We start from the raw sequence: 17,092 nt of genomic DNA, 5'->3' as shown, positions 1-17,092 counted from the left end.
TTTCTTCGTTTAAATAACTTTTTTTTTTCAATCAACTTCAAAGTTCAAGCTAAAGAGTAATAATTACTATTAGAAAATATTATTTATAGGGTCGTATTTACCTCCAGCTAAAAATATTCACGTACATATGTACAACTTCATGGAAAATTCCATGCGATTTGTTTCAAACGAACTGATATTTCATTCAGCGACGAAGCGAATGGGAGGTTTTGATTGGCTACGGGGAACGTACAACGGAAATTCCTCTCTACGATGTTTCTCTATAGCTAATCGAAACCTCTCGTTCGCTCTGTTGAAAAATTCAAATTCTCATAATTTCTCGTTAAAAAAGGCTTTGGAGAAATTACCGATAAGTTACCGGGAATTTCTCTTCGTTTCTGACGTAACATACTGGATTTAGAACTCTAGATTTAGTATGAATGTATAGACCGGCATTCATCGATGGTTTCCTCGCGGACCTACTGCCCTCTCCGTCCTCGCAACGTACTAGCGGCGGGAGCCGCGCGGAATTTAAATCGCCAAAGGGGCAGAATCAATTTCCTAAAAAATAAAGTTTATAAACAAAAACAATTAATGATAATTATTTACGTATTATTGTGAAGTGTCCCTGACCCACTTAACGTAGTTTTTGTTAAATGATTATTCACAGAAATTCTTAAATAATATATTAAAACATGTTTTATTAAAAGTTCATAAGCTTCTTAGCGATTCAATTGTTCCATCCACTGAAACGACGTTAGAATATTATATTAGCTTTAAAAAAAAGAGTTAATTAATATTTATATAATTAAATGCCGTAGGAAAAGTTACAATGCATCCACTTTTGGACATTGAAGCGGAATAATGATTTCATGTCTCTTATATATTTACATTCTGCACCTTTAGGAAATCCATTCTGCCCCTTGAACGATTCCAATTGCGCGCTGCTCCCGCTGCTAATACCGTGCGGCCGGAGAGGGCAGTAGGTCCGCGAGGAAACCATCGATGAATACTAGTATATGTATATCAGCAAGTGCGTGTAGTGCTCATACATGCTCACATGCCACATGACGCATTGACTGCGCATTGACAAAGTACCGGCACCGGCAAAAAGACAACTTGGAGGCAACTTTGACAGCTCCTTTCATAATTTCACACGATTGCACACGGTTTTTCGTGTCGTTAATTATTATTTCTAAGGTATCAAAAACATTATTCCTCTAGTCAGAGCGTTTTCTGTGTGTAAGTAGCAATTACGCATTGCGTGTAATTTCCTCTCTCCTACAGTGAAAAGGATGTGAAATATAACCTAACTTTTAAAACGTTCGACATTTAACGGCTTTTTTAAATGACATATTGAACAGGAGGTGTTTGTAGTATAATAATATAGTGAAAAGAATTAATTGGTTATGGATAACTATTCTGTCATCACATCAGACTTCGTTAATCTGAAGATAACGAACTCTGGTAATTCTTCAGTAGTTGAAAGAAGATTTCAGAAAGGCATTTCTGTCGATGAGTTTAAGGTAATCCAAAGTGCTTTCGATCGATTAATTGTCTAGTGTTTGTACACGGATTCATCACGTGAAATAATTGTTTGTTTCTAGGGGAAGCTTGAATTACTTACAGGAGCTAATCCTATGACGTTGTCATTAGAGGTTTATGATAAGAATGACACAATTACTTGTAAACTTACGGAAGGTTCTCATCTGCTAGGATCATATCCTATCGATGATGGCATGAGAATTCATGTACGTTAAAAATTAATTCTTAGCATGATAAATTAACTTATTGTGGAACAATATTAATTAGGTTTCAAATTGTAGGTAATCGACAACTTTTCACGCACGGAGGAAGATTTGTCCAAGGTTGAAAAATTTGAAATATCCGAAGAGGATTATTCTAAAAGATCAGGTAACATCGATAGTTGGTTAGTGAATTGTCGGAATTACACATGTACTCTGAAGTATTTTGAAGTTCTTTATGGACATGGTTGATTTTTGCACTTAAATATTCCAGACACAGTAAAGGCATTTCTGGCAAAAAACAAATTAGGTAAATATAATGAAGAGGAACTAAAACGTAAGGCTGAAGAGAAAATGCGTGAAGAAGAAGCAGAGGAAGCATTAGCTAATAAATTGAAGGTTGGAGATCGTTGTGAAGTTCATGTCCCTGGTCAGCCAAAACGAAGAGCCACCATTATGTATGTGGGTATGTAATTGCTAATTGTCAAAATAAAGTAATTACTGTAGATTCATATTAAAACACTATTGAAATTATTCTACCTAGGTAAAACTGAGTTTAAAGAAGGTTGGTGGGTTGGAGTAAAATATGACGAGCCACTTGGAAAAAATGATGGGACGTAAGTTAATGTTTTATTTGATTGGAAACTCACATGAAAAAAAAAACAATAGTCGTGAATTGGTTTAAAACATTTTTAATTCAATAATTTTACTTGAATTTCAGTGTAAATGGAAAACAGTACTTTGAGTGTCCGCCAAAGTATGGAGGATTTGTGAAGGTGAATCACGTAAAGGTCGGAGATTTTCCTGAAGAAGACTATGACTTAGATGAGGAGCTTTAAATTAAACAATTCCAAGGCATTTGAAAAAAATTTCTTTTTGTTTGCGAGTTTTTTTTTTATACACGTTTCTTTATACAATTTTTGTATTAAATACAAACACTTGCTTGATTAATACTTCCTTCGCTTTATTATATCTGGGCGCCAATTAATAGGATGTGTTTCTTCCGTCTGAAAAAGATTAACATATATTTATTAAACCACATGACACACAGACTAGTGACTTCTAAGATTTATTTGTAATAATTTAAAGTAAAGAATTATCGGCAATTATAAGAAGAGGACTAATGGCAATTAAAATAATCAAACAGGAAAGTAATAAGTTGAACTAGAACTATAAAATCCAGGAGACCAACAATGAACTCGTAATACTAAGGATGGAATGCTTACCGCTGTATCATCTTCTTTGTATATTTTTATCGTTTTGTCAGCCTCTGTAGTAATCATGCGAGTTCCAGACATATCAAAGGTGATACTGAAAACGCCTGCTTCACTGTCCATGGAACCTGGTTGAACCGGTGCTTGAAGTCGTTGAAAATTGTATCTATACAAAATCATTTCATTCAGTATAATTCACAACTCCCTGCTAAATACAATTAATGATAGAAATCTGGCATACCCTGTTCGCCAATCCCATAGATGCATGGTGCCATTGTCAGCACCTGACACCAAGACTCCGTCAGAATTAACAGCTAAACAATTTACTATTGCATTGTGTCCGGATAAATTTTGAATGAATTTTCCTTCTGGACATTTCCACTGTTTTATGTTGTCTGGTGATGCTGAAGCAAACATATACCTGTCAAGAAAAAAATGTAAACGTAGAATTCAACTTATGATATATCATAATAATTTAACATAAATTGTAAAGCACTAACAAGTTTGGATGAAGTGCAACAGCTCTCACACTCTTTTTATGATTTGTCAAAGTAGCTCTGGTTTTTCCTGCAGCCAAATCCCACAAACGTATTGTGCAGTCATGACTTCCTGTAATTACCTGACAACAATTTTTTGATAAAACGTTTTCAAATAAGACCCATAAAATTCGTTAATTGAATAAAGATACATAACAAATAGGCTATCTTCCTTACCTGTGGTTCTGCAGCTTGGCAAATTACGCTTGCTACGGTGTTTGTATGACCTGCAAGTGTATGTACATTTGCTTTGGTCCGCATGTCCCAAACCCTCCCAGTTGAGTCTCTTCCTGCTGTTACTAATACATCGATATTAGGATGCAAGGCCATAGAATAAACTGCTGACAAATGTCCATGATAATGTCTTATGACCTAGAAGATAAAATTCACGTAAAAATCATGTTTTTATTGTAAGATCAATTTCTAAAATCAATTTATATATACCTTATTGTATTCAAGATCCCAACACTTAACTTGACGATCTTCGCCACAAGAAAATAAATAAGGATGTCTATGTGAAAATGCAAGCCCTCTCACACTGCTGATGTGACCTGTTAAAGATACTTTTAGTTTTCCTGTAGCAAGATCCCATATCTGAAAGATTAAAAAATTACAGTAAAAACTATCGATCAAATAAAACATGAGATACCATTGCTATTACCTTTATTACTCTATCTGCTGAACCTGTAGCAAACCATTCATTTCTTGGTTCAATGGCACAACATCGTACCCAACCTAAGTGACCACTGATTACACGATATAATTTCCAAGGAGCGTGCCATTTTGGCTTTGTCATGGACGGAGCCTTTTTCTGTGGTAACATCAACGAGCCACTTGATGCACCACCTGGAGTTGGAGTTGCAACTGCTACACCACTTGGACCAGAAGTATACGCAACCACTGATGTTGAATTTTGCCCACTAAATCCTTCATCTAAAAATAAATTAGAAATTTTATTAACTACTCAAAACTGCAAATAAAATATAATTTCATCTTTGTAAATCGATCTTACCACCTGGTGGTGGAGGATCCTTGTGTTCACTATCGTTTTGTGCTTGAAAATTATTGTTGTGTTTAACTCGTTCCATTATTGGGCCATAGGAATCTTTTGCTTTTATTCCTTTCTTTATTCTTTCACTGAATTTGAGAAAAATTATGTAAATATCTATCTAAATTAATGCTCTAAAACCTTATCGTATTGAAGTAATGTAGATAATATGAAATCGTATGTCCTTACACATTCAAGTCGACGAAAGGTAAACTGCCCTGGTTTGAAAGGAACATATCGTGAGTTCGCTTCAGAGACCGAAATACCAATGTATGAACTGAATGTCGTTGAACGTCCTGTTATTCAGACCGTGAAAAAAATTGCATTAAAAGTTATTATTTACAACAGCTAAATGATAATATACATGAAAAAACATTTTAAAGGAGGTTAGTTCATAAGTTAAATTATAATAATACTCTTACCATACTGAATCGATTCACTAAAATCCGATCACGTATTAAAATAAGTTGCACTATAATTCTGGACTTATCTTAGATCTTTATTTATATAAGAGCATATTTTAAATCTAAACCGCAAAGGAAGTAGCCGCTTCATTTATATATGTACATACATATATGTATATGAATCGCGTCATCAGTGCTGCCAATGTATAAAGTAGAGAATTCTAGAGGAAAAATCCAATTTTTCCCTAAGATTTGTTAGAAATAGTAAGAATCCCCCCCAATCGCTACCACTAAATTGTAATTTTGTCCAACTAAACAGGTTTTTAAAACGTCAGATATAGCAGAAAATATGCCACCGAGGGGGAGAATGTTTTACGAAATTTTTCTCGAGGCTAGGTGTATCGAATCATTTGAAGTTTTATAACGTGAGTATAAAGACCCTAAGAAAGGGCTTGATAACCATGAAATTCCATTTTTATGAACAAACTCAAAAATTGGACAAAGGTCTGACAAGGAACTGTGCATGCGCATGCCGGGGTGGGGCCCGCATATAAGGCCGTGTGCGCGCTCGGAGCGTTATTACCAGATTTACCAGACTTGCTTCGGTCTACTTCGGTCCTCCAAGGTTTTTACGTCGGTTTACCTGCTTCTACCCTTGCACATATCATACACACCTGTATGTATGTATGTATATATGTGAGCACTATTAAGCCTGGTTCCACCTCGAGTTAACCAAAGCTTAACTGGGTTTACCTACGGTTTAAACCTACCGTAAACCAATCGGAGTAGAGTAAAGTATGCGTCTATACTAAGCGTGGAAATTATGGACGGGTGCCGGTAGATAGCGATAGGTTCTGTTAGTGACAAAATACGAGGCATGGATGCTCTTTCCTACTGTCTGGTTTCAGATTTTCGTTGAATAAACAAATAAATATTACATGGAAATAGTTTGTTTTATGTTACAACCCCTTTTAAACGGTGCAATATGAATTCATCATTTTTTCAAAATGATAAGGAAGCGTTCACCTTTATGAGACAATGTGGATGCTGTTTAAGGTGTTGTTTACGTTTTACTGGTTATCGAAATTTGCAGTGCTACGAAGACCCGATTTCGACCGTGAAAAATGTACGGCAATTATGATACATTTAATAATTTGATGGAAATAACATCTGACGCTTGGTTTGACACCCTTTTTGTTGCAGTTGAAATATATTGATGAACATGAAAAGGTTGTAGATGAAAACATTTGCATTATTTGCCTAGGGTTCTTACACGATAGCATTCAGGATGAAGCTTTAACAAAGGTAATTTAACGGCGAAATTAAATCAAAGTAATGTATATTTACAATTAGATTATCTAATTTAGTTTAAGAAAATGTCTCTAATTTATGTAACTAAGACTAAAATGAAGAATTTTAGATTTCTGAAGCTGTTGGAGAAGGTGATTACGACAGTGATACATTTTCATGTTCGCTTACGATACCAACCGTGTTGCCAGTGCGAGAACGGTTAATGAACATTTCTCTAGTTCAAAAACATCCATTGTTACATGGTACTCAAGAGAATTTTATATATAGAATACAAAACATTAAGGATATTTGGAAATTTTTAATTACACCTAAAGTTGAAACTGTTCTGCAGAAAAAGGTTGAAGTTACCGCAGCTACATCCTCTTTGGTGATTGATATTTTTATCACATATGCAGATGATGACAAGGAATGTAAAGCTTTGTAAGTATTTATAGTTTATAAATGTTCCTGATGTTAAAGTTAACTCTGTATTCAATAATATAATAATTATTTAAACAGGTTGTATTCAAAGGAACAAGCAATGAAAACTAATACTAAACGGAAAAGGAAGCATAATGCTACTATTTGCAGTAAGAAGAACATTGAAACTATGCTAAATAGCATCACAGATAACCAACTTTTGGAATACTGTAAAAGTCCTCCATCACAACCAGTTTCAATCGTAGTTGTTGATAAAGTTACATGTCTCCATCGAAGTATCTATATAGGGGGTATGTATCCAAATGTTAAGAAATTATTTAACAATATTATTTTAATATTTAAAAGCTTCTTTGACGTTCTGAAAATGTAGGTCGTTACAATAAATTTAGTCGAGAACTGAGCCAGACTCCATGGTTCATAGACGGACATAAAAAGATGGAAACATCGGTACAAGAATTGTTGTGTCAACCGATTATGAAATACACTAAAGCTGATTGTAAGTAAGAGTAGAAATGCCAAATTACTGATGAAAACAGCATTTTAATAATTCTATGAGGTATAGTAATTCACATGTTCTTCCTACATTTTAACTTTTAATAAGAGATGTTCAATTTTTAGCAATGAAATTTTTATCATCTGGTCGAGAAGATGTAGATGTGAGAACTATTTACTATGGAAGGCCATTCGCTGTAGAACTAGTAAATCCCAAAGTTACCAAAATAACGGATGAAACTTTACTAAGGTTAAACAGCATCATTAATGACTCATCAAAACAAATAAAGAGTGTAACAGATTTGAAGTTATTATCAAAGTAAGTTAAAAATCTTAGACAATTCTGCTTTTTTCTTATTTGATCATTGATAGTGCTGCTTTATTCTAACTCTGAATACCGATAATTTTCTTTTCCAGAACTGATTTAAATAAGCTAAAACTAGGAGAAGTGACAAAGTCAAAGACATATCGGGCACTATGTTTGTGTCGGAATGGACTAAACGATTTCACTTCCTTAGAAAAATTAAACCATACAGAAAATTTAAAAATTGTCCAAAAAACACCCACTAGGGTATTACATAGACGTCCTTTAACTCCACGAATTCGCATCATTCATAAAATGCGAGCAAACTGGATTGAACCCGAAAAGCTTCAAAATGTACCTGATTCCCTAATTACAAAACTGAAAACATATAATCAATATTTTTTCATACTTGATATTAAAACTCAAGCAGGGACATATGTAAAAGAATTTGTACATGGAGATTTTGGAAGAACAAAACCAAACCTGTGTAATTTACTTAATGCAGATGTGGATATCGTTACATTAGACGTTACGAGCATCAACTTAGATTGGCCCTAGGTTGCCTGTTTTCTAAGTAAAGGTAAAATAAGTATAACAATAAAGAACATCTACATCATGTATTATAAAAAATAAGCGAAATTGCTTTCAAAGTTACGCGCTGCTTTTTAGAGCTAATCCATGGGCGTAAGATATTCTTACGAGCCAATCAGGAGACTGGAAAATCAGAACCAATATACCTCTCCCTTTCCTACGCGTGACTTGCCTCCATGGTCGAAGATGGGACTTTGAGCTCCGCATATATTCATAAGTCCATGTGTGAACCGACAGGGTCAGGGCGTTTATTACCCTGCTCATCTCTGTTATTACGTATTTTTGACGAGCGCGCTCACTTCTCGCACTTTCATCTCACGTGGGTTTATTCGCCGAATTACGTATTCGCCATATGAAAGAACGAGATCACTAGCACTTCCAGTCTAGTAATATTGCAAATAAAGGTATATACCTTGTAAATCGAAAATGGTTGAGAGGCGTCGGTTATAGGCAGCAAAGGCGGGAAGATGGAAAGCCGTAACAGTAAAGAAGAGTTTCGCTCATTTTGCTTTACGTAATAGACCCCCAGAAATGTATAATACGCCAGGTAATATATGTGGTTTTCTACGTGTATATTACACGTATGATACGTTCGTAGTTTTCTATCCAAGCACAAAATATATTGTTTTTCTATTTCTAAGTAAAAATCAATAAATCCAGTTAGAAATTTGATATTAAACAGTTTTAGGTCTTAAGAATTTTGAATGCAAGCGCCAAATTGCTCTTTAAACATTTTTACGTGTTTACATACGCGCATAGTGACGTTTATAACCTAGCGAAACATATATATATTGCACATGTGTGGTATACGCCATATCGGAACGCAACATTCTAAACAATTTTGAACACAAGCGCCATATTCATTTATTATTTCTCAAAAATATTTACGTGTTTACATATGCGTTAAAAGACGTTTATAACCTAGCAGATTCCGTATTTCGTATGTACTATTTGTGGCATCCTCTATATTGGATACGTAATTTATTACTGGTTTTTTTTACTATTTTCTACGGTAAATTATTTGGTTTATGTAATATATGTCAAAAACCTCAAAAAAAGAAAACGCGAAATTATCCAACCCTGGGTAACAGCGGTCTGCGATGGTAGTGTAACATGGTACATACATACATGGATACCCGATTTACCTCTAGTCTCTTTCTTTGGCTAACCATGTCTAACCTCCTCTGGACACTTGTATGTGCACACATGCAGCAGCAATATTTCCTCCATTTCTATAAGATCTATGGTTTCTATTCACCTTTAACAACTAATCTTATATATGGTCTTCACTTTTTAAGTAAAATAGGGATTTGAACGAATCTAACATTGTCTTCTAATGATAGATGTCATGACATAGTAGGTTGAGGTCCTAATTCATCGTTGATTGAGATAATATTCTAAGCACATTACTTGTTCACACATGTTATTTTTCCTAAAGTCATAAACTTTATACAATAGTTTACAAAGGTATTTATGAAGGCAACAATCCTAATGTTTGAAGGCAAATTTGCGCTGCCTCCGCTTTTGCCTGCTTTTTGTTGGGACTGGCGACACTTGGCTTGTACTCTACACCATTCACTTTCACCTGTAATTTATTTAAATACCAAGAATTCAATCTTTCTTAAATTCTTACTTATCTGCTATTGACTTAAACAATGAAAAAAAGTGAGCTCACCTTGAAAAGAAAATTCTTCTTATGGTCTGGCCCACACTCAAAGCATAGCTCATAAACTGGGGGACTTAACTTACGTTTTGAACAGAACTCACCCAGTAAGGACACAGGATGTTTTCCTGCAAATCAAGCATTATGTGAAGTATAAAAAAGGGTATCTGTTTCTATCATAATTTGATTATTACAATGGGTTGATTTCATTTTGAGTTTTTAAGGAGTTTCTTTATATCACAATGTCAATTTGCAATAATGAAACGTGGAATTGTACCTTCCAATGTTTTAATAGTTGGTACTACAGGTTTTGTTGCTTTTCCTGGTTTCTTTCCGATATCTTGTTCCGAAACCAATCCTCTTTTGTCGAGTTTGACTTCTAATTGTAAGGGCACCAATGTTCCTTCTTTATTCTTTCCCAAACCTTCCCCTGGCTTCCAGCCCATCTTCTGAAGTAAGGCCATGCCCATTCCACCCGAAACAGGCTGTGCTGTTAGTAACTGGTCCTATATAATGCATTTGTTGAGAAGAAACAAAACACATTAATACATTTTAAGAGCTTCACAAAATGACACTTTATGAAAATAAGACTATTACGTTATGGTGTCATGCTTGCAATATAAAGCATTTTGATTTCACGTGTTAACCTAATCAAGGGGAGTACATTTAATATTACATATTCAGGCGTATCATAATTAATGTTGATAAATACTTTACTTAACTTCCCTTTTATGTTTGGGGTCTATACTCATTGAATCCATGAGGTTTACTAATTATAAGTACATCTAATCATAAAAATTATGAAGTCGTGAATACACTTCCTAGTAAATAAATATACCCTGGGAAGGTTGTCATTATTTTTCAGATACGGCTTAACTTCAAAAGTATAATGTTACGACTCTCTTTTACACGAGTATATATGAGTTACATGAAACAGAAGAATGCTTTTAGAATTGGAATACTTACCCTGTACGCAATAGAACGGGCATCAGGCTGCTGAAGTTGTCTCTTCGCTGATATAGCTACGTGCCTGTAACAAACCCTCAGGTGGATGCAGACTAATGCTAAATATTCCAGCATTTTCATCACACCATTATATGGTATACAATGGAATCCTACACCAAGAATTTATAATAGCGTGTAATTCAATTGCTGACGATAATTAGCAAAAATCTCACAGGAGTCCATTGCCGACAAAATCCCATAATTCTTTTTACTATATTTATTTTTATTAGTCATAAAATCTCCAGTAATCTTGTGATAAATTTAATTACAGTTTAATTAATTAACATTGTATTGCATGATAATAATAATTAAATACATCCTAGTCATAGGTATAAACATAATCTTAATATTGCAAAATTTCTTATAAGGCCACAATAACTGATTTTATGCTAATAAAAATATTAATTGAAAAGCAATGGTGCTCTTGTGTCCGTGCAGACACAGAGTCCACCCCTCGATGAGAAGTGGTCCATGCCTGCAGCACAGTGTCAGTCAAGTTAAATTTGTTACGTTCAAAAACTATGACTGAAACTGTACCTGAAAACTTGTTACAGGCAATATCAAGTTACACAATGTCAGTACTACACAATGACAGGCCCATATAATGAACTGCATGTGAACTTCTTACAGGAATTACACACAATTTCCTCAATTTACAGGCATTTGGATAAATTAACACACCTCAATTCAATTGTATGTCATTTGAATAGAATAAAGTTATAAGCAAAAAGTGTAAAAATTGTTCTATCCTTTGAATTTTCCAACGTTCTTAAGAAAACATTCTTGGTAACATAATTGAAATATATGTATAATTTCTCTTTAATTCCAAGAACGAGGGCCTGTCATGATAGTAAGACAAACATTGAAGTGCATCAACAATGTAGACGTGTATTCATAATAGACGAATTTATGATAACATTACATACATAAAGATGTGGACCTATGACATCAGCGTTAAATTTTCCATTAAGATATGTGAGAATTGAATAGTATAATAGAATTTGCAACACGGTATGGTATATATAAAAAGAAAATCGTGAAAATTCTGAAAGATAAATATGAAGAAAATTCGAACCGCTCCCGACTGTCGTTCTTCATATTGTTACGTGACGGAAAAATAAAATAAGTGCAAAACATATGTAACGTGTTTCTGTTACCTTGCGGGCCCATGCCTGATGTCCCGATGTAAGCTCGGCTGGTGTGAGCACTCTAACTCCAGTACTGCCAGTAAATTGACCTGGCATCTGTTTACTTTCAGCCCAGCATTTCATCTACAAAATAAGTGTACATATAATTATAATGTTACGATTTTCTATTTAATATATATCTGGATCTCTACAATTATTAACCTTGAACTAGGTACTCTTTGTTTCATTAAATTCCAGAGAAAAACATTACCTCATTGTGGGCTCTGTTCATGTCTTTGATCGCACGAACGTCATTTGGATTTTCTGTCAGTCTTCTCATCGCAGCCAACCTTTGCGATACGATAGAGCTTATGTCTACCGCCTGAAATGCACACCGTTTATGAGAAACGTGCTAAATAACATGCTTATTAAGATTCAAGACATATATAAATTTATTTGAAATTAATAGGACTAACCGATGCAGCTGAAGTTGGTGGGAATACTGTTGGCTGTGTAGAAGGTATCGGAGCAGACATCGGTACAGCCATAGGTAAAGGCACAGATGCAACAGCAGGAGCAAGAGTAGGAGTAGGAGTAGGAGTAGGAGTAGGAGTAGGAGCAGGAGTAGGAGCAGGAGCAGGAGCAGGAGCAGGAGGAGTAAAAGTAGAAACAGGAGGAAGAGCAATAGCAGGAGCAGGGGCAGGAGGTGGCATGATAGCGAGGGGTTCAGTCGTTGCCGTTGCTGGTACAAAAGCTTTTTTAGATTCTGGTTTCTTTGGAGTTACCGGCACCCATTCACTCTCTAAACGGAATTTAAAAGATTATTCTATAATTAGAAGAAATCATGCAGGTACATAATTTTGTCAATTCCAGAAAAAAAGTTATACCATAATTTGCTCATAGTGGCTACAGTACTAATTTCATATATTCATTACCCCAGTAAGTCAATATTGAGCTTCTTACAGCAAAAATAAAATAATCCCTATTCAATAACTATCATTTTTAGGAAATTACAATACAGAATAGGGCATTGATCAGCTGTTTATATGTGTAGAATCATTAGGCATAGAAAGTCATACCAGTTTTTCTATGATGTTGACCACTGGAAACTGGGAATTGCAATCGCAACTGATTTGATGATTCCGCAGTTTTTTCTTGAAATGTTTTGGTTGGTAGTTGTTTAGCATCCTAAAAATGTGTTAAATGTTTTGTCATGAACTATAAGTGAGTGTCATATATATATATATATAAAATTATAATGGAAATGAATGGTTATAAATTATACTAACCCGAATATTCATAATAATAGAACTAGGTCTATCTTTGACCAGAAATGGATGGTGAAAACCTTTTTCAGACTCACTATCACCATCTTCCGAGGAAATGCTTGACAGTTCTCCCAAAGCTTCAGACTTTGAAAGTGACTTGCAAAAATCTGTATGAAATAATTGCAGTAAATGAGAAATCACACTAAAATACACTTTTAATAGACATTTAGGAATTATTCTCAAGAATTTACCTGTAAGCTCATCAATTGATTTTCCACCGGCCTGAATAGCAGCAATAGCCTTGTCTTGCTGAGCCAATGGCAAGGTTCCTTTTTTAATCATATTTATTGCATTTCTCCTTGCTATTTCTAAAAGCTTCTTTTTGTCAATTTCTATCTTTTCTCTGTAAATAATTAATATTTTATTGAAAAAGAAAAAAAACGTAAAAAAATGGATGATTAGAGGATCCAGCAAGTATCGATTTAAAAATGCAAGTATTCTGTGTGATCACATTGCAACTTACTTTCTTTCTCTGCTTCTGCTTCGTCCTCTGGGAGATCTATCACGACTTCTGTTGTTACTTCGACTCCTATGTCTACGTTCTCTCGAGTATTTCCTTCTATGTCTATTTTTCTCTGCTTCCCTTCTGTCATCATTTCCATCCTTTTCTCTCCTATCTAAGCTCCTGGCACGATGTTTTTCTTTACCTCTACTTCTACTACGGTGAGAACTTGAATGTGTTCGGGATCCAGATCTCTTCCTTCCTCGTGATCGACTACGTTTACTTTCCTTTACATCTTTACTTTCCTTATGGCTTTTTCCATTTTTAGAATTCATTTCACTTTTTTGCTTAGACTTTTTTTTTCCTGTTTTTTTCTTTTCTTTTTCTTTCAAAACTAATCTGAGATCATTTTTTATGGAAACAAGTACTTCAGTCGTTGGGCTACTTGCTTTTAGTCTATCAAAGACAGGATCTACTGGATCATGTCTTGGAGGTGTTGGACTTAGTGTAGGTGTTCGCTGATCTGAACTACTGTCTGATAATTCTCCATCTTCCATTCGAGCAGCTTTCTCTTTTTCCTTATTCTGTACTTCCTTTACAGTTTCATTGTAAATAGCACTATTCTTTAAATCTTTTATTAAAATTTTCCCTTGTGTTGAATGCTTATTCTTTTCTAAATAAAATAATAGTTAATTATTTTAAAATGAGAATTTAATAATAAAAAGTAAAAGAGAGTTATGTTCTTACATGATAAATACTCACCAAGTTTTGGAATTATCGGTGGATCTGTGTCATCTTCCACCTTTTTGACAACTGAAGGTAATTCAGGGCTTTCTGACCTTTTTTTTTCTCTTGGCAATGATTTTTTTGTAGAATCTAATTCAGATTCAACTGTGAATTGTTTTTGTTGCTTTGTCAACTTATCTTCGGAATCTTTTTTTTCATTACTATCGCAGCCATTATAAATGCCTTCTTTCTTAACCTTTGTATCAGAAGCATCACTAATGCTCAGTTTTCGCACTTTAGACTTAGACTCGTCAGAATCTGTAGCTTTCCCAGATTCATGTTTCCGCTTTGATTTTTTTTTATGTTTTTTCTTTTTCTTAACACCTAAATAGATAAAGAAATTATAGTTATATATTTGTTTTATACATTAAGTGAAGTATAAGGAATCAAGTAGCAAAAGAAAGTTTCACTGAATGTATCATTTGTTTAAGAAGATAGAAACTAACATTTGAAGTTTATCTAGTATGTAATACCTTTTACTTTTCTATAACTAAATACGTTGAATGAAGTATCAATCCAAGGCTCATACTCATATTTCACTTTTAACATTAAATGATATCTTTTATTTGTAGTCTTTAAAATACTAAAATACATCTTGTAATATTAAAAGGTAGATATAAATACGAGCATATCTCCTAAAATAACAAGTGAAACCATCTAATATTAATTTCTAACCAAATAAATACAAATTGTCTCAAAATTGCAAATCGTGTCTGTAATTGTTCTTTCCCTAGTCTTTAGAACTAATAATTAACAACAGTATTGAAATATTTTACCATTAACTTCCTCATCACTGCTATCAGTTGAATTTCGTTTTGACTTTTTCTTATGTTTCTTGTCTTTATGTTTATGTTTCTTTTTACTTTTCTTCTTTTTAGGTTTCTCGAGTTTTGCATCTTTTTCATCAGCAACGTTTGGCTCTGGTTCTTGAGCATCTTCAGTAATGCTATTTTCTGGTGTTGCTGCTTCTTCCTCGGCATCAAACGTGCTAAATAGCTCTGTCAAAATTTCACTCGATGACTTTTCTGGCAATCCAGGTTCAGGTTTAATTTTGACAGCATCCACTCCCACGGTAGTGATTAAATTTGCGATGTCAAATAAATCTGCCATTCTGTTCAATTATCTTACATCGTTCTATTTTCTAATAATTATTACAAAGAAAATAAAGGAAATAATAAATATAATGTCTTTCAAATGTCGCTGTTAGTACACTGGTTAATGCAGACACAAATACAAAGGTGAAATAGGTTGGTTGAGGTTAAATCTCGTAAATCGCATAGAATTGCTCATCATGTTGAAAGGCTTTAAGAACAAATTACTGAATAAAATAAACACCCGGATGAACCCGTAGAAACAGTCGATATTTATTCTACAATTTCTCAATATAGAGGCAATGAATTTCGATGTCTGCTAGAAGCCCATTGCTTGGTTAAAATATGTGATCCTAAAATAATTCCTATTCGCTGTGTCTAGTGACGCCACTATCTACACTAGTGAAAAAACTAAAAGGAGTCTTTCGCGTGATTCGATAACTTTCACTACGGTGAACATGTCGGATACTTCACATGAGATTACTCGACAAGAACTGTTATGTCGGACAGAAATGGTTTATCTCTGGTGTAATAACTGCTGTTAAATTCCGTATAAACATCGTTTTACTCCAGTTTCATCGATAACATTGGCGTAAAACAGCGTTTACATGGCACTTAACACCAGACTTATACATTGGTTGTTATAAACAGAGATTTATAACAGAGATGAGTTGGGAGATTGCTCACGGGCAGGGTCGCGCAATCGCATTCTATGCTGCCCTCTGGTTTCATACGTTAGCTTTCACCGTTTTTTGCCCCCAATGGTGGCACAATGAATTTCTGGTAGGGGCTCGCGCACTTGTGAGGATTGTCGAATATATTTCACCACTTTATCTATAGTTATTGCTTTATTATCACAAAAAAAGGAGCGGATTTCCACGTTTTTAAAACATTTTACGACGTAGTCGTCTTTCCGTTCGAGGTACGTACAGTAATGGGCACGCGGGGTAACGCAGTTTGTCCCGTCCTGAACGCATCGCGCTCGTCGCGCATGACGCCGGTGGTCGGACTTCGCCCCGGGCCCGCCATACACTCGCGATGTCTGTGCCATTTACCAGGTGCCGTTCACGATGATAATACCATGCGGCAGTGACGGTAGTGGCTTACCTATGCTACATACTGCTCGCTTTTGATGGTATGGGAAAAACACTCGTGGCGCCCTCTTTGATTTTACCCTTCACATACCTTATTTATTTTACTCCCAAATGTTATTACATGTACAGGTAAATACAGGCAAAACTACAACGTGGATGCTCGAGAATTGAGTTATACTTTATGCACAATTTTTATAAGCCACGGAAATTAATAAAAAAAATAATGAATGTTTCTTAGGGACACAGACGAGAGAACACATAAAAGCTACATGGAAGGAGATACCCAACCATGGACGTAAGAATATATGGACAGAGCCCAAGACAGAGGGCTCCCTTTCCTACGCGTTAGCTTCCCCTCTGGTCTAAGATGGGATTTTGGGCTCCGTCCATATATTCACCCAACGCATAGCTTCATATAGTCGGTATGATGACAGGTGTAACGTACGTGGTACAAGTTCAAACTCTGAAGGAAGGGAAGGGTGGGTACGGTTTTTCACGCAAATTTCTTTTCT

General features: G+C 34.9%; 4 protein-coding genes across 8 annotated transcripts; 2 read left to right on the top strand and 2 right to left on the bottom strand.

The window, feature by feature from the left end:
• Positions 1-1,057: 1,057 nt before the first annotated feature.
• On the top strand, positions 1,058-2,836 carry LOC105697858 (tubulin-folding cofactor B). Of its 3 annotated transcripts, none has more exons than XM_012421587.2 (7): positions 1,058-1,179; positions 1,344-1,505; positions 1,587-1,730; positions 1,806-1,893; positions 1,999-2,190; positions 2,269-2,341; positions 2,446-2,836. In XM_012421587.2, exons 2-7 carry the CDS (start codon positions 1,389-1,391, stop codon positions 2,561-2,563), a joined length of 732 nt encoding a protein of 243 aa, XP_012277010.1. In that variant the 5' UTR covers positions 1,058-1,179; positions 1,344-1,388; the 3' UTR covers positions 2,564-2,836. The 3 variants fall into 3 exon arrangements, with proteins under 3 accessions (XP_012277010.1, XP_012277009.1, XP_012277007.1); XM_012421586.2 differs by having other exon boundaries at positions 1,267-1,505; XM_012421584.2 differs by having other exon boundaries at positions 1,058-1,221.
• On the bottom strand, positions 2,583-5,075 carry LOC105697857 (pleiotropic regulator 1). The gene is made up of 10 exons (XM_012421583.1): positions 4,945-5,075; positions 4,712-4,818; positions 4,487-4,611; positions 4,136-4,407; positions 3,919-4,068; positions 3,652-3,846; positions 3,439-3,557; positions 3,180-3,359; positions 2,951-3,104; positions 2,583-2,731 (listed from the first exon to the last, which is right to left on the bottom strand). The coding sequence occupies exons 1-10, from the start codon at positions 4,945-4,947 to the stop codon at positions 2,672-2,674; spliced, it is 1,365 nt and encodes a 454-aa protein (XP_012277006.1). The 5' UTR covers positions 4,948-5,075; the 3' UTR covers positions 2,583-2,671.
• Positions 5,076-5,536: 461 nt separating this feature from the next.
• On the top strand, positions 5,537-8,050 carry LOC105697822 (putative tRNA pseudouridine synthase Pus10). 2 transcript variants are annotated; one of them, XM_012421497.2, is made up of 8 exons: positions 5,537-5,610; positions 5,835-6,052; positions 6,130-6,231; positions 6,347-6,657; positions 6,736-6,947; positions 7,028-7,153; positions 7,276-7,468; positions 7,567-8,050. In XM_012421497.2, exons 2-8 carry the CDS (start codon positions 5,912-5,914, stop codon positions 8,009-8,011), a joined length of 1,530 nt encoding a protein of 509 aa, XP_012276920.1. In that variant the 5' UTR covers positions 5,537-5,610; positions 5,835-5,911; the 3' UTR covers positions 8,012-8,050. The 2 variants fall into 2 exon arrangements, with proteins under 2 accessions (XP_012276920.1, XP_023287510.1); XM_023431742.1 differs by lacking the exon at positions 5,537-5,610 and having other exon boundaries at positions 5,688-6,052.
• Positions 8,051-9,450: 1,400 nt separating this feature from the next.
• Positions 9,451-15,918, bottom strand: LOC105697846 (protein SON). 2 transcript variants are annotated; one of them, XM_012421548.2, is made up of 12 exons: positions 15,172-15,918; positions 14,372-14,719; positions 13,631-14,282; positions 13,359-13,510; positions 13,129-13,274; positions 12,919-13,027; positions 12,316-12,641; positions 12,111-12,221; positions 11,870-11,983; positions 9,985-10,213; positions 9,720-9,835; positions 9,451-9,629 (listed from the first exon to the last, which is right to left on the bottom strand). In XM_012421548.2, exons 1-12 carry the CDS (start codon positions 15,503-15,505, stop codon positions 9,516-9,518), a joined length of 2,751 nt encoding a protein of 916 aa, XP_012276971.1. In that variant the 5' UTR covers positions 15,506-15,918; the 3' UTR covers positions 9,451-9,515. The 2 variants fall into 2 exon arrangements, with proteins under 2 accessions (XP_012276971.1, XP_012276972.1); XM_012421549.2 differs by lacking the exons at positions 9,451-9,629; positions 9,720-9,835 and adding an exon at positions 10,674-10,737 and having other exon boundaries at positions 10,099-10,213; positions 15,172-15,916.
• Positions 15,919-17,092: the final 1,174 nt, after the last annotated feature.

Source organism: Orussus abietinus, unplaced genomic scaffold (assembly GCF_000612105.2).
Source record: "Orussus abietinus isolate OABI.00-Male unplaced genomic scaffold, Oabi_2.0 scaffold130, whole genome shotgun sequence".
NCBI lineage: Eukaryota > Metazoa > Arthropoda > Insecta > Hymenoptera > Orussidae > Orussus > Orussus abietinus.
The sequence above is the reverse complement of the archived record's forward strand: the minus strand, read 5'-3'. Positions and strand labels throughout refer to the sequence as shown.

Excerpts from the sequence above, each read along its gene's own strand:
- LOC105697858 (XM_012421587.2), top strand. The coding sequence starts at position 1,389 with ATGGATAACTATTCTGTCATCACATCAGACTTCGTTAATCTGAAGATA. Across the intron at positions 1,506-1,586 it reads TTTCTGTCGATGAGTTTAAG|GGGAAGCTTGAATTACTTAC; the intron begins GTAATCCAAAGT and ends GTTTGTTTCTAG. Across the intron at positions 1,894-1,998 it reads GGATTATTCTAAAAGATCAG|ACACAGTAAAGGCATTTCTG; the intron begins GTAACATCGATA and ends TAAATATTCCAG.
- LOC105697822 (XM_012421497.2), top strand. The coding sequence starts at position 5,912 with ATGAATTCATCATTTTTTCAAAATGATAAGGAAGCGTTCACCTTTATG. Across the intron at positions 6,232-6,346 it reads AGGATGAAGCTTTAACAAAG|ATTTCTGAAGCTGTTGGAGA; the intron begins GTAATTTAACGG and ends GAAGAATTTTAG. Across the intron at positions 6,658-6,735 it reads GACAAGGAATGTAAAGCTTT|GTTGTATTCAAAGGAACAAG; the intron begins GTAAGTATTTAT and ends TTATTTAAACAG.
- LOC105697846 (XM_012421548.2), bottom strand. The coding sequence starts at position 15,505 with ATGGCAGATTTATTTGACATCGCAAATTTAATCACTACCGTGGGAGTG. Across the intron at positions 13,275-13,358 it reads ATCAATTGATGAGCTTACAG|ATTTTTGCAAGTCACTTTCA; the intron begins GTAAATTCTTGA and ends TATTTCATACAG. Across the intron at positions 12,222-12,315 it reads CACCAACTTCAGCTGCATCG|GCGGTAGACATAAGCTCTAT; the intron begins GTTAGTCCTATT and ends TGTGCATTTCAG.
- LOC105697857 (XM_012421583.1), bottom strand. Across the intron at positions 3,847-3,918 it reads GGGATCTTGAATACAATAAG|GTCATAAGACATTATCATGG; the intron begins GTATATATAAAT and ends TTTATCTTCTAG. Across the intron at positions 3,105-3,179 it reads CTATGGGATTGGCGAACAGG|ATACAATTTTCAACGACTTC; the intron begins GTATGCCAGATT and ends GATTTTGTATAG.